At 43.1% G+C, this 15745-nt stretch overlaps 1 protein-coding gene across 12 annotated transcripts in view; it reads left to right on the top strand.

Moving 5' to 3' along the window:
• The window catches only part of BRSK2 (BR serine/threonine kinase 2), a 304023-nt gene extending 288662 nt beyond the window's left edge, over positions 1–15361 (top strand). For 5 of the 12 annotated variants that reach the window (XM_063398199.1, XM_063398202.1, XM_063398196.1 and 2 more), the window contains 2 exons: positions 3346–3393; positions 14398–15336. In XM_063398199.1, coding sequence (XP_063254269.1) covers positions 3346–3393; positions 14398–14621 — 272 coding nt within the window. In that variant the 3' untranslated portion in view covers positions 14622–15336. Of the gene's footprint in view, positions 1–3345; positions 3394–14397 lie in introns of all 12 variants that reach the window. The other 7 variants (XM_063398204.1, XM_063398198.1, XM_063398194.1 and 4 more) reach the window with 4 other exon arrangements.
• The last annotated feature ends 384 nt before the right edge of the window (positions 15362–15745 follow it).

Genomic DNA, 15745 nt, shown 5'->3' with positions numbered 1-15745 from the left:
ACACTGGGGAATTTCAATCTGCATGATAACTGCCTTGGACCAGAGGAGCTGGTGGCTCCCTTGACATAATCTTCCCTGGTGGAAATGTTTACTGGGGACTGTGAGCATCTGGCAGGAGCTGCTCAGTGCTTTCTGGGATCCAGCCCTGGGTTTGGAGATCTCAGAGGAGCAGCTGTTTGGGTGAGATTGCCTGGGCTGGAACAGGTCTCAGAGATATCAGAAGCATCACAAACCAGGCAGCCTCAATGTGAAATTTATCTAGGATAGAAATTAAAGAATAAAGAAAATTGGGAAAGATAAATCAACAGAGCACTAGTAGTTTTTAATGGATTCAGAGCTTGTTTGGCCTTTTGAAGGGAGGTCTTACTTTAACCAAAGCATTTGCCATCTGTTAACAAAAACTGGGTGTCATTTATGAGAGTCTTGGTCAAATCCAAAGTGTGAATGACTTTCAGCAATTCCTATAAAATAAGGAATTGCCTTCTCATCTGAAGGATTGAGAGCTGACACTGCCACTATGTTCTAATTTAAAAAATAAACAGGAGACATTAAAAATGCAGATACATGACCCATCAGTGCTTCTCAGACAGTTAAAAGCCTTTGGACCCTGGCTTTATTCCCTTCTCATAACACCTGCATCCCACAGTCACTGGATTATGGATTACTGTCCATGAGCTGACTGGCAAGACTCTTAAGACTTCCAATTAGAATAAAAATTCTGCTTTAAAATGATGGAATACTTTATCACATAGAGTATTTACCAAAGTAGATGTTACAATATGATGAAAATGAAAGAAGTATTAAAGTAATTACTCTAAAAGAGAAGCTGAAGACACATTAAAACTGTGTCTTTCAAATGATGCAGTATGAGCTCTGTCTCTCCCTTAGGAACTGAGGAAAAAAAATCTGATCAGGTGTTGGAAAGACACAAATAAAAATTAATTCCTGTGCAGTTCCTGGGACTCGCCCTGACAATATGGAGAATTCAAAGCATAGTTGTGCATAAAAGTTTTAAGAAAGACAAATTAGAGGTTTTATTAGTGTTCATTTGATTTTTTTTCCTGTGGTCTCATATTTCAGAAAATTTTCCTTATCCATCAAAACTAATTCTATAACATGCAAATTTGCTTTTTTGGGAACCAAATGGGGTCCAGAGCCCAAGATATTCTGCTGTTGAAAAGCCTCTGTTACAATCCTTTTTTAGTGTGTAGGTCTGTCAGCTTGGATTCTAATCACACAACAAATGTATGTAGACCTGTGAAACAACAGGCTTTAAGTGCTAAAGAGAGCTGACTGCAAATGACTTAGGAAAAATAGCAGTATTAACTTAAGGAGACATGATTACTTTTTAATTTGTTAAAATGAAGAATGAAACAGACATACCATTTTCAGGAGGATCTCAGTAACCAGCCACAATGTTTACCTGCTGTGACTTTATCCGAATACTATTTTTTGTTCCACATTTTTGGTTACTGTGTGGCCAGTTAGTCTGGATACACTTGAGGGGAAAATTCCAGGTGTTGGAGGTGGGAGTCAGAAACAGTCTTCTGGTCATGTTTGAGATTTTCTTTGCTCTTACATGTTCTTTCAAAGCTAAGTTCTGCTAAGGGTTGTGTGAATGTTCTGGGGTCTACCACTATAGATCTGCATCACTCTGCATTACAGCAAAGAGTAGGTGACTTTGAGGGGGCTGGACAGGAACCCCTGAAAGGCACAAGACAACAAAGTTCTCCAAGTTAGTAGAGAAAAAAATGATACAGACCCATGAGTGTGACTTAGAGTCATTGACTTGATCAGCAACTGTAAGGCACTTCTCAAACCTGCTAGGCATCTTCAGGGAGAAATGTATTTAAATTCTATTGTACATTAAATTCTTTGCCTGCCAGACCAGGCAAAGAATTTCAAAGGCAGGTAAATTCCTGGCCTCTCTGACATCTTTGTTGTTCTAGGTCTTGAATGTTCTTTTCTCCTTCACCTCCGTCCTTCTTCCTCCTTCTCTCAATCTTGTGCCTTTCTGAGAGAACTTCCATGGGTATCATCTCCCACTGACCTCTGCCAGCCCACCTGTAGCCTCAGGGATGGAGAGCATGTAACCATGCTTAGATGCTTTCACAGTGTCACTGGACCAAGCAGCTGCCCTCTGTACTCCATGTTTTCCCAGATGATTATGCAGCACAAGCCTGGCTGCATCAGAAGAGAGACACATCCATGCTCTTCTGGCATGAGTGAGCTCACCCCAGCATATCCAGCATCCCTCCCTCCTCTTACAAAATTATTTTTCTCAATATTTAAGGAGAGGAATGCAGAGAAATTACTTTCCCCTCTGTCCTGCAGACTTCACAGCAGATAGGGAGTAGTTAGAGCTTCCTGGCAATTAGGGATTTTCAGCATATATGTGCATGTTTCCAAAAAGCCTGTTTCTTGAATACTCAAGTGTTCATCAAGAGCCCAGGCAAGAGGAGATCTGAGACTGCTCTGAGTGCTTTAACTGGTAGCCACCTGCTCAGCAGTGAGTACTCCACATTGCCCAGGAACACAGTGATTTAGATCTCAAATGCAAGGGAATCCTGGCTGACAGCAGCAGATCTGGCTTGCCAGCAGGTTCCACATGGAAGCATCCAGCTGGGCTGGGCCTTTCTGTTTTAAAGCTGACATGTGGAGCTCCTTCTGCTTGTTGCACCTGAGTGAGAAGCACCCAGAGTCTGTGGCAATGGGAGCTATACACAAAGTGGACAGTAATGTCTTAGGGCCAGATTCTGCCACCCCTTCCAGAAGTGCTTCTATTGCCTGTGAATACTTGAAAGCAAGAGCAGTAAGAGATTACACTTGAATGAGAGAGTTAGACTGAAACTTTGACATTATCCTTTGGGGTTTAAAAGACGGGTTTGAGCTGTACAAGTAGCCTCACTCCATGCCCACTAGCACAGGGTTAGATTTCTTCCCTCTCTCCAGGTTTTTGATGTAGATATATGAGCTGGCTGAAAATTTCCTGGCTGTTGCAGGCTAATTTGCAAAGCTAGCCAGGTGAAACACTGTATTCAAGGCTTATAGTTTGCTAATGTGGTGGCAGAGTATTTCCCCTATCTCATAAATACCTTTAGCTATGATAAAGGGGTGAGTGGAGGCAGCAGTACTGAAGCAGCTCCACTCTCAGTCACAGGGCCAGGTTTGCACTGGCATAGAGTGGGTGGCAGAATTTGGCCTGGGTTGTGTGAACACCAAGATGTGTATATGTTTCCTGCTTCAGGTAATAATGTGCTAAGTTACTACTTTATGCACAGAGGTATGGAAACCTTTTTTTTATGTTTTTCCCTCCCTCCCTCCTCTTTCCGTTCTATGATCCAGACACCACTAACTGTATGGAGTTGATGACTGGCAGACTTTCCAAATGTGGTAAGAACTTCCTTCCCTTCTGCCTTTTCACCTTCCCCAGCCCCTGCTGAGCAACATAATAATGCGCCGTCCTGTCCTGTGGCACCTCCTCCCTTCCCTATCCCTGCTGCCCCACGCTCTTCTCGAGACCCCCCACCCCGTAACAACCCCCTGTCTTTCACTCACCTGGAGGACACAAGCACATATCCCTTTTTCTGTTCCTCCCCATCCATGCACAGATGCACAGGCTCCACCAAAGCTTTCCCCTTCATAGCACAAATGTGTGGTGTTACACTTGAGATACCCTCTCTCACTGTAACCCAGGACAGTGATTTTCTTTTTGTTTCCTGATTTTTTTTCCTCTTTTCTTCACTTGCTGCTGTTGATTCATGGTTCTTCAGTCCCTTTTCTGCAGTGAAGCTGAATGCTGCCCTGCTAGCTGCTGTCTCCCTTGGTTTCCTGCTATTTGTTGAGACAAATAGGAATGCTGTGTTATATAACTCCATTTTGCATCCAACCCCTTCTTCCCCAGATGTCCTTGGGGTGTGACCCTTTGAAATTTTCCATAAGACACACTGACATATGTCAGACACTTGGCTAGTGTAAACTGCCATAGTTCCACTCTGGACTTGGGCAAGGATATTGTGTCTCTAGCTGGAGGTGTAGTGAACCTACTGAAGAGCTGGAATTTTGTTAGGAATAAGGAAAAAAGTTTCCTGAAAAACTTTCAGCTCAGCTTGCCTGGGCTTACATGAATTTTGGTTAACTTGTCCCTGCCTTCCCTCTCCTCCCAGCAGACATGGATTATATTCTTTCTTTCATTACTTGTGCCTTTACTCACTGCTCCAACAACCGTGGAAATAGCCAGTTACTAAGAGTTGTTTTTGTCTTATTATTCATGTCTTGTACAGAAAGATTCTGTATGAGAGAACTCTGGTCTCTTTAGATTTCCATCCTGGTGTCTAGGTTGAGTTCAGATATCTCTGTGAAAGGGAAGACAAGGTGTTAGGGAAGTGTTCACTGAGCTGGTGCTGCTTTCCAGCTGGACCTGCAGCTGCCACACTATGTTTTTGTTAACTGAAGGAAGTTGTTCTGGAGTTGTTCTGGAGTGTGTACCATAAAGGGAAGTTGTCATGGTGGAAATACTAGGTTTATGCATGTGTGACTGAGGCAGAATTTGGCCTGTCTCCTGTGTTTGAGGCAATCTCTTCCCCTTAAGTTGCAGCTTTGCTGGTGGGAGTTTTTCCTTTGCTCTGAAAGGAGTTAATTTGATTTCTTAGGTGACTTTTTTGATTTCATGAAGACTCATCAGCTTCCTGAAGGCCTTCAGCTTCTTGAAGGCCTCAGACAGCAAATCCTTCTTCTTCCTCATGACTTTGTTTCTTGCCTGGAATCTGGCATTCACGTCATACAGAAATACTGAGATGCTGATCCTGCTGATTGCTTGCAAGTTAATTAACTAATAGAGATAACCAGCCAGGACCCTGCATTCTCTAGACAGAGAGCATCACTGCTCACTCACAGTTCATGCAGGCCCTCCAGCTGTCACTGTCAGCAGCAATCCAACAAGGGACAAAGGACAAGGTGAAGGTCAGCAGGCAGACTGGTTTGTGGCAACTACAGCACAGACAGAAGACAGAGAGAGAGAGAAAAGACAGGATGGCCTGTAGGGGTTTAATGGAGCTGCTTCCTCTACATCACATCCCTGTTGGTGAACTCACAAACAGTGTAAGCAGTGGTGACTGCACCATGCTGAATTCCACCCTCGTGTATGAGGGAAGAGCTGTTTCTTCTGCTGGAGCTCACCCATGGTTTAGACAGGGGAGTGAAAGGGAACAGTGGAAGCATTTAGCCTATTTTTGGCAAACCATTCTCTGTGGTTCTGAAGATGAGAAACCCTTGTGATGCTGACACAATGTTCATCTAGTAATAATAAATAGTATATGAAAAACTGTATTCTCTGGGGTTCTGACCTCATTGTGATTCCCTGTTCTGACAGTGAGCACAGGAGGTCATTCTTGCAAAGAGAGTTAACACTGTGGCAGGAAGAGCTAATCAGGTTCCTTATACCTGGCTCAGCCATGTGAAAGCTCTGGTAGGAATGAGGAACATGTTTTCACCCACTATAAACCACTGAATGCTATAATTAACAGTAAGGTAAATTTGTTTAGTCCTTTAATGTTATCTTCTGCTAGCAGTGGTCATCAGTCTGAGAAGCAATTTTGCATACAGCCCCTGGCACTAAGAAACAAGTTAATGTTGAACAGCTGAGGCTTGTCATAGGAGCTGCCAATATCCAGATGACACAACTGCTGCTGTATCAACCCTACCTGTGCAAACTAGAAAACTGCTGCCAACCTGTAGTATTCACAATAGAAGAAAAGAATTTAGCTGATAATAAATTGAAATGCATGCTGGGGTGAAATATTTTATGTTTCCACCCATCTCAGCAGGGGAATGGGCATTGCTGTTGCCAGAAAGACTAAATTGGTTTCCATGAAGTCTGTTCATAAGATTAAATTTACCTTGTAAAAATTAAAATATTTACATATAAAATGCAGCTGTAACCTGGAAAACATCTACAGGAGCTGATCTATTCCTGTGTGTATTCTCAGCCAAATCAGTTTAGTGACAAATAAGCTTTACCACTTTATGTGCTGCTGTAAAGCCTTATAGAATCAGCACAGCTGTAAAAGGACAAGCTGGATTCTGTTTCTTTTGAAGCAGGATTGAGAGAACAGTTTATTACCATCTAATCTGGTATTTATGTCTATCTCACTGAATAATAGGTTGTATAATTAAGGTTCTAATAGGTTCTGCAGAGCCTTTACATTAAAAATAAAAATCAAGATAATACATAAACTGAAAAGCCCTCCAGCTTCAGCCACAAAGGTGAGAATTAGAGAGCAAGTATCATTCATTGTATATTGAACACATTGGAGCGATTGAGACCACACAGAAGCAAGCCCATGGTGCCATTTCAGCAGTTCTTGGCCAGGAAAGAGTCCCTCTTCCCAAACTTTAGTGACCTCAAGTCTTTCATGTAGTGAGCTGAGGATTTCTTTGGGTGATTGGTTTCATGGTAGAGCTGGTATATAGCTTTTGATAGCTCCCCTCCCCAGCCATTCCCAGTTTTTTGGAGTCCTTGTAAGTATGTTTTGCCAAGGTGCTGGCTGCTGACAGGAAGCTCTGAAAAGCCTGCCTTATTCTCCACTTCACCTTCTGAAATTAACCCAGGAAGACTGTAAACTTCCCAGTCTTCACACTGCCGCCATCTGAGGATGAATTTTACTTCTAAGTAAGGCAATCTTTGCTTGTTATTCTCTCTTTCTGATGATTCTCAATAAAGTCTTTGGTTACATCAGTGGCACTTCCATAGAAAAAGGGTGAGGATAAGAGGAGAAGGTTAGTGTGGATAACTAGTGCAGCTCCAGTCAGATCATGCTGTCCTGTTAGGCACTGCATAACCATACATTCCTGCAATATCTTGGACCATAACTCTGTGCAGGCTGGAAAGAAGCTCTTGTGTTTACTTTTAAACATTTATCTTGTATTGCTGCTTACTACTAAAAACCTGGATTCCTGGCACTAGAGTTAAACAAAAAGCTTTTTGGTTCCTTGTGGGTACAGTGGCTACCACCAAAATGATCTGGTCAAACCAGAAGCACAGCAGATCCACTTTCATTTCATATCTCACCAGTGTGTCTCTCAGATTTTTGCTTCCAGTGTTTAGGATATTTTTCCTATTCAGAACCGTCTGATCTTGCTGGCCACGGCCAGTGATCCTCTGCACACAGAGAACCACACTGCAGTAAAGGCTTCTCTTTGTAGCTCCCAGCAATCCCAGTTTGAGTCATGTAGACACAAGCCCAAGTAGCATTCCAGTCTACTTGAGAAGTTAGGAAACATTTTGAAGTTTCAAACTGGTAACATCACATTTGGGTTGCAATTGCAGCCTATAGCTTTGTGAGTCCTCAATTAGAGTCTGTTTTTGTTTCTAGTGACAGCAGCAAATACCTGGACTTGGTGTTCTTGGAAGTGATGCTGATCCACATTGGCATTAATTAGAGTAATCCTGCTTCTGAAAGTAGCTGTTTGATGGAAGAGGGGGTTGGTGATTTGCAACCAAAAAGTTGCAACTGTTGGTAGAGATATTGGTGCCAAAACCTGCAGAAGAAAACACAGGCTGCCCTCCCAGCTGAAAGGCTCTTGTCAGCACTGCCACACCATGAGGTGGTCAGAGCAATGGGGTTTTATTAACATTCCTGGAAAATGTGCTGGCTCCTGGTTTTTCTGAGCATGGCTGACTCTCCAGTTCAAATAGTGACCTAGCTGAGAGACAAAGGGAATACCCACCTGAGAGATCATGTATTCATTCAAAATGGGTGGGGCACAACAAGAGAAGTCAGCAGTTCTGAGGAGTTCAAGCCAGGTGTGCCAGTTATCCCTGCCCCTTGTGCCAGTATCCTTTGCTGTTCAAAGGAGTGGCTGACTCCCTGCATACTGTAGTTGTATGTCTTCAGAACATTTCTTTTCCAGTTCAAGCCTCATGTTTTTGCACTGCAGAAGAAGGTAGCCACAAAAAAGGCAACTTGGCACTAAAAGTTAATCCAGATGTATTGAGCTATTTGATTTATGTCAGATCCTATTTTGACAGCTATGGTTAATTTTTTACTATGCAGTACAAAATCTTTCTTTCTCTCTAATATCTAATACAGAAAACACAGACATCTCATTTTTGATTAAGATCACAGTGCTTTATTTATGATAGCCAGTGTTCCAGGAAGCTACATGGAAATACTTGCTTGCTGTACCAAGCTAAGTTTGAGATGGCCTTCCTACAAGATTAAATCATATTTTGAAGTGATTTCTTCAGTGGAAATGAGGAAGCAACATTTCACCAGCATGCACAGGTCATCTGTCTCCTTAGGAACAGGTCAAAGCACTTGGAACCCATATCATAATATGTGAACATCCATCTGGCAGCAAAGATCAAAATTGTATTATTAAGTGCCAATACATTTCTGACATTTTTATAGGCAAAAAAACCCACCAGGAATAAAGCTGCAGAATCTCTACGAGAATGGACAGCAACAATACTGTCATTTGCTGTGACTTTACAGGTGTGGGTCATCAGTTTCCCCCCTCAGCCCACACTTCTGCAAGCAGATCTGTATAAAAGGACAGGCAGATACAAAAAAATTATGGGCTTAGACCTTTACCAGCCAATTTGCCAGAAGAGCATGACTCCACAAGAGAATCTGGCATCTCTTCATCCCACCACTATTCCTTGCCTGCTCTTTCAGTGCCACCAGCTGTCCAAATGAATGTATGATCCCCTCCTCTCCATCATCATGTCTCCTTTTTTTGAATGTGGTGGTGCTGGATTGGCCAGAGCTTTCCATCAGTAATAGACACGTTTGGTTTCTGATTCCTTATCATGCCTCAGCTCTGCACGAGGCAGCAGCAAGGAAATGGGCCTCATCCCTTTGGGGCTTTGCTGCCTGTTCCCCATTCCCTAACTCATTACTCCAGAGCTACCTGTCTCAGTAACACTGTGAGGAGAGGCTGAACTGGATCTCAGCTTCTCTCTGTGTTTATGAGAGTGAGAGGAAAAAATGTGCAAGATAGAGAATGGCCATCTGGATGCTAGACAAAAATATTGGGCCACCCACCTGCAGGGGAGATGAGATGTTTTAGGGGAGTGAGAATAAGAATGGGTTATAGAGCATTTAAATGTCAGATTTGTTGTTCAGCTCTGCCCAGATGAGTAGCAATTGGAAGTTCCCTCCTGCTGGTGGCATGGATACCTGTGCCAATGCTGTGTGATAACTCGAGCAGTTCCTCAGTTCTGCAGTAGTTCTGCAGTTTGTTCTTGCAGACACTGTTTTCAGTTGGCATTTTTACTGGCAGAGTCTAAGGACTCTGGAAAGTAAGTCACCTTTCCCAGCTGCAGTTCAGGTTTCCTGCCAAGGAACTGGAGTTGTTCCCTGGACTTTCTGTCAGTAGTTAGTGAGGGTGAGGCATCTGTCTGACTGGGATTTGTACAGTGCCTAGGCTGGGGCCTCCTCAGTCTGGAGGGAGACTTCTACATGCTACTACAACTAAACAAAGAGGAATGGGCCACTTTCTCTTTCTGTCATCCCTTTCACTGCATATACTCTTGGAGTGAGTTCTGTATTTTAAGTCATTTGTTTCTGAAGGCAGAAGGATCTCTGCCAACAGAAACCAAGCAAACAGACAGAAAAAAAATCCTTGTCTTAACAAAGAGGGCTAGAATTCTATAAAAGTAGCAAAATGGATTTGAAAGGAAATGGATTATCGCCCATTAAGGAGTGTTTTAATGCTTTACATGAAGGAAGTTGGATTTTTGTTACATGGTTCACTGAAACCACAGCTGCTATCAAAACAGAGCAACCTAGGGATGAAAAAGACAAGGCCTAAAATAAGGAATGAGTATAGGAGGAAAATGTTAGTTGCATAGGCAGGCAAAAGGCAATCAGGAAGGAGGTGAAAGCAACAGGGGAGGAAGTAAGAGAATCAGGTTAAGAAAAGGTGTCTCTTCCCACTGGAGACCTATGTTTTCAGCTCACTTTCTCTCAAAGCCCAAGATACAGAAACCCAATATATCTCAGGCTGTACAGAAAGCAAAGGTGAGAGGATAATCCCACAGATGGCATATTTGTTTTGTGCAACTTTTGTGTTCAGCGCCACAAGGATTAGTGCATTAACAGTACATAGACTTCAGAGAGATGGTTTCACAGAAGGAAGTGCCTCAGGGTTTGCTTCTGTGAAGTCAATGGGAATGTTGCTGTTTGCTTCAGTGAAAAGAGGACCAAGTCCTTATCTGACGGTCTTAAAAATGTTGCAGGACAGCAGACTTTAATCAGTAACTGAAGCCTCCAGGCTTGTCCTAAAGCTGCTTGTTCACCACCTACTGTTATGTTCTGTGGAGGCCTGTGAAGGTCTTTACAAGGTCAGAGTAGGGTCTTTGCAAGGTGCATCCTTTCCTGGTGTCACTTGTGGTGCCTGGAGTGATTCTCCTTATTTTCTCCTTCCTCTCTTACCTGGGTGCTCCACTTTCACTTGGCATCTCAAAGTGGTGACACCAGTGGGGCTAGGTCAGTGTAAGGCTTCCTAAGAACAGCAGATGAAATACTGAGGACTGGGAGGGTTGATGCAAACTGCCTGCCCAGCTTCCTTCTATGTTTCTGTGTCTATCTCTAGCCCTGTTTCTTCTTTTTAGCCTTTATTGTATTCAAATCCATTCACAGTTTTGACTTCTTTCATTATATTTGGCTGTGATAGTGCTGAACACAGGTGCCCCAAACCAGTTCCTTCTCCATAAATATATTTCTCTCAGCACTCCTTCAATACATGACCCTTTCATGAGCTTCAGTGCTTGTTTTCAAATCCATTCCCTTTGCCCATCTTGCAGCAAACTCCTTGGTCTAACTCAAAACTGCCTTTATCCATCTCCTCCTAACAGACATAAACCCAATGCTCTGAGCCTCCCCTCCTGCCTCTGATCCTTCTCTCAGTTTCTCACCCTTTCTACCCTTTACACTTTCTTTGCTCTGTGCTGATGAACATTTGCTCTCAAGGGGAAAGAAGACCTTAGTCTGTGCATGAAAGACCAGGGATGTTCTGAAGAACCACTGAGCCAAACCTTCATCCCTGTCCAGAGGAAATGGGATGTCATCTCACTTTCTGAAATAAGAAAGGCAGCCTTTTGGAGGCCCCCTGATGGACTTAGAGGTGTAAGAGCCTATGACACATCTTGCACTGAATGCTAGGCATGGAAGATTGCTGAAAAACCTATTCCAATCCATCATCGCCTGCATTTTCAAGTCTTGTTTCACTGGATTTATAACCTCAAAGGGAACTGAGAACTAACAGGAGCAACACCCTGCACCATTTTCATGCTTCCAGCATAGCTGACCCATTCTTGTGTATCTCCAGAGTAAGAGTGTGAGGACTCCTTGTCTATCCAAAGAGCAATGTGAACACCAGCCCAGCATCAGTTTTTACTTGACTGCCCGGACAGGAGGGCATTAAGACCGGCTATTTAATTACTAGTACAAAAGGCAAAGGAAGGAAAGGGTTAGTGAAATGGCCTATTTTAGTTTTCAGTAGCTCTCTGAACATCCCTAAGGATTTTCTTACCTCCCATTAAAATTTTAACTGAAAATGCTGATTGTAAGGAATCCAGCAATGATACAAGCAAAGAAAAGTAGACTGTTAAATACTTTTGCTGCAATAAATCTCCAGGCACTTGAAAGCCAGTAGGGCATGGGGAGGAGAAAGGGTGGATGAAACATGGGCTGCATATTTTAGTGGGATGACTAAAAGTCCTGTATCAGGACTCAGGAAACACAAGATGTACAATTTCTAAGTGTTTTATTGCTCCATTCTTGCAAGTTGTACTTTTGCCACTGTTCTTGTCTATATGGAAATGAAAAACTTTCACAATTCCTGCAGAGCCCTGCTTACTCTGCCCTCATCTTTCCCTCTAAGCTTGTTAAATAAAATGCTCAGCTGAATAACTAGAGATATTCCCCTACTCTTTTCTCCCAACCCAGCAGTCTTTTCCTCTCCAGCATTTTTTTCAGTGCTCTTTTTCATTCTCTCTGCTGACTCCATTTGCTTATGAAGATGAGGGGTCCAAAGCCACCTGAGAACCAGATCTGCCCACATTCCTGCATTCAAGGCTGAGTGTTTGCTTTCTTTTTTCTTTTTTCATTGAAAAATGGTATCCACCTAAAAGAAGCAGAAATGAGTCTGAGTAAATAAAAATGAGTCTGTGCAAACTGTGTGCCCACAAACTTAAAACAGTTTGAGGAAGGCTTAGAGAAATCTTTGATGTAGAAGTCACAAATGTGGAACAGATATCCCCTTTCTCAAGCATATGCATGCATGTGGAAGGGAGCAGGTGGAGCTCAGGGAGGCCTGAGCCCAAACTGACTGAGTTTAGTGAAAGCCTTTCTCTTCTTAGTGGGAAATTGAGATATGTGCTTTGCCTAGTTGGTTTTTTGTGCCATCACTAAGGCTTCAGTCAGTTGGGTGAATGACACCCTTCCAGAAACTCACAGCCTGTTGCTTTTAGCTTTAGAGTAACTGAGTGACAGAACCAGGGCAAGGAGAACATTAACCACAAAGCAGCAGGCACAGGAAGTCAAGGAATGAATTAAAGTAATAAGATTCTTCGCTGTATTTTGCCAGCCATTTGATTTTTCTCAATGCCTGTTAACAAGCAGCCACTACCTAGTTAGCATAGGGCAGGAAAAAAAAAAGAATAACACATTCAGTTTTGCAGAGCACAAATACTATGTATTTCCTCTTCTCTCTGTAAGACGATGATGTCTGTCTAGTATTTTCCATTAGGGAATAAGAAAGTACTCAACAAGCTCTTCAGTTGAATTTCTGTGTGCAGAAAGTACTTGCCTGCTGTAGTTACTGGGTTGCTTATGTTTGGAATAAAAGTGAAGGGAAGTACATGATGACCAAGCCACCAGTGTCATCCAGTCTCTGCTAAGAAGAACCCCTTTGGTCCTGACAGAATGTTCCCATCTTGGGGATGAAAGGTTCTACTCTTCACAGCATTCTGCCACATTGGAAGGCAGATACAAGGAGCTCGTTTCCTTCCAGGCTAGACGTAGAAATTATTTGAATTTGATAGAATGGTAGAGCCAACAGTCCCAGTACTGAGAAAACCATTGTGGGGTTTTAATGATCATGAACAGGCATCACCTCCATGGTGTACATCAGATAAAAAACACTTTCAATATCCATGGTCAAAGAGTTTAATGTGACCCCTCCTATGTTTGATGAAGATTAGTCCCCCAATCCAAGGAAATGAAAAGGGACTAGAAATTCCCCAAAAAAGGCTGCCTTTCCAGAAGTATTGGCTCCCTTTTCTCTCAGTAGCACCCCAGGGCCTTTCCTCAGGTATGACCTTCCACACACCATCTAACACAGAAGCAGATTAAGAGCATATGACCGTGCTGCCTGGAGGCCCACGTGGCAGAAAGGCTGTACTCATGTGCCCAGTCCTTGTTAACACAGCTGCCTCAAGGAGAAGCCTGTTCCAGTAGCACACAGCTCCACCTCCCCCTCTGGCTCCTAACTGCACTGGAATGCGTGTCGGTGCCATGGAGGCTGTGTTGAGGAGAGAGCATAAATTCAGGACAGTGAGGTAGTAGGTCTTGACCCTGCCAGGTCCCAGAAACAGGCAGATGTAAAACAGCCTGCTTCCACATGCAGCATCTTCATTTCCAGATACCTGTTTAGGGAGGATCTGAAGGTGCTTAGAAGCCTGCGAGTGCAAACCACAGACCACACATGCAGATGGCAACACTCATCTCAGCCGTAGCTCATTTTCCAAATGATGCTTCCCTGGGACCACTCAGCTGCTTCAGTCATGACAGGGTGGCAAGGAGAAACTCAGAGTGAAATAAAATGCAAGCAAGGAAAGCCTAATGCCTGGTGTAGACAGAGAGCTTAGCAAGGCTGCAAAGTAAAGCATCAATGGGCAGCCACATGGAAGTACCCTGTGTTTGTAACAGCAGGAGTAGGATGGGATTTGCCTGTGTCCAGCATAACAGTCACATAACATTTCCATGTGGAGTGGCCAAGTGAATGCTAGTAATGGACTGTGACTATTTCAGTCGCATGGTACTGTGTCCTTTTGCCAGGTGAGGCAGCAATGCTTCCCCACTCAGGGAAAAAAACCTAGGACCTTCCCCCTAGGTGCTTTATGCTTTATGCTCCCAGGTTCTTTATTTCTATAGGTATCCCATCCTAAACACTCTTCCTCTTCCTGCTCATTGTCTTCATCCCCCACACACCCCCACGCACGTGGCTCTGGATCTCCTCATCATGTTCTTCTCGTTAAAAACCCCATTGTTCATTTGTTTGTTTGTTCTCTCTCTTTCTCTCCTCTTTTTCTCTCTTTCCCTCTTGTTTTTTTTTTTCCTTCTTTCTTTCTTTCTTTCTTTTTTTGTCTCCTCTGTTTTGTGTACCCAGGCAGCCCATTGAGTAACTTCTTTGACGTAATTAAACAACTTTTTTCAGACGAGAAGAACGGGCAGGTGAGCCATCCCCCCGGCACGCCAACCAAGCATAGCGCAAACAGCAAGCGGAGCGATTCCGGTTCTAATGACTATGGGTCTAGAGGAGACAATAAGTACCCTGCTGGCAAAGACAAGGCAAAGATGGTCTCATCAGTCGGCCTACAAGACCAACCTTAAATAAACACATAAAAATTAAATAACTTAGCGAAAAAAACAAAACAAAAAAACAAAACACAAAAAAAAAACCAAAACAAAACAAAAAGAAAAAAAAGCAAGAAAGAATGAAAGAATATTCCTTAGCAAGCTAGCCTCTAAACTAGAAGGATGTATATACCTTGCCACAACAGTACAAAACTGTCTATAGACAAATTTTGTATGAAGGAATGACTGTATATATATACATATATATATTTATATATGATATATAATATATATCTCAGAAACAAACACAAAAACAAACGAATGAAAGAATGAAAAGAAAGAAAAGAAAAGGTAGCACAGATGACAAACCCAGTTCACCAGATCTTGGGTTGTGGTTTTTTTTGATTGGTTTTTTTTCCTCCCTTTTTTTTTTTGAATGTTTTGCTTTTTTCTCCTTCCTGATTTTTTGGTGTTTTTTTCTTTTTTTTTTTTCTTTTTTGGGTTTTTTTGTTTGTTTTGGTTTTTTTGTTTTCTTTTGTTTTGTTTCTTGTTCTGTTCATGCTCTCTCTGTGTTTCTGACGACACCACTTGTTTCCGCTCTGCTACCAGGAATTATCCCGAAAAGTTAACATGTCAGCCACGGCTTCACCTTCTGTGCTCTGCGGACACTTGTTGACGGAAGGCAACCGATGTAGACTGTCCAAGGACCAGTCCTGTTTGAGGTTCCCAGCCTCCCCTCTCCCTTCAGGAAGTGGGCTTCTCCCCCACTTCTCCCCAGACACCTCCCCAGTGCACGCCTGGTTTTTTTTTTCCCCTCTCTTTTTCTTTTTTGGCGCTCCACAAGAGAGATCTGCTCAGTTGTGGGATTGCAGAGCCTGGGCTCAAAGGAGGTTGCAAATTGTTGGAGTGAATTATTTACCCTTGGCAACTTCTGTCCGCGCAGGTGATGGCAGCCCGGAGAGGGAGGGTGTGGGGAAGGAGACGGGTGTAGCGGGAGCGCAGTGTTCCGTGAATCCAGAGCGCGTTCTCATCAGAAACCAGCCAGGAGCAACTCAAAACTAAGCATTGAACCAAGACAATATTGGGGAGCTTCATCGCAGGATTTTCTTATCTTTTTTGGTTTTTTTTTTTTCTCCCCACCACCTTTTCCTTTTCTTTTG

This window comes from Prinia subflava, chromosome 5 (genome assembly GCF_021018805.1).
Source record: "Prinia subflava isolate CZ2003 ecotype Zambia chromosome 5, Cam_Psub_1.2, whole genome shotgun sequence".
Taxonomy (NCBI): domain Eukaryota; kingdom Metazoa; phylum Chordata; class Aves; order Passeriformes; family Cisticolidae; genus Prinia; species Prinia subflava.
Note: the sequence above shows the minus strand (reverse complement) of the source record. Positions and strands in the feature narration are given on the sequence as shown.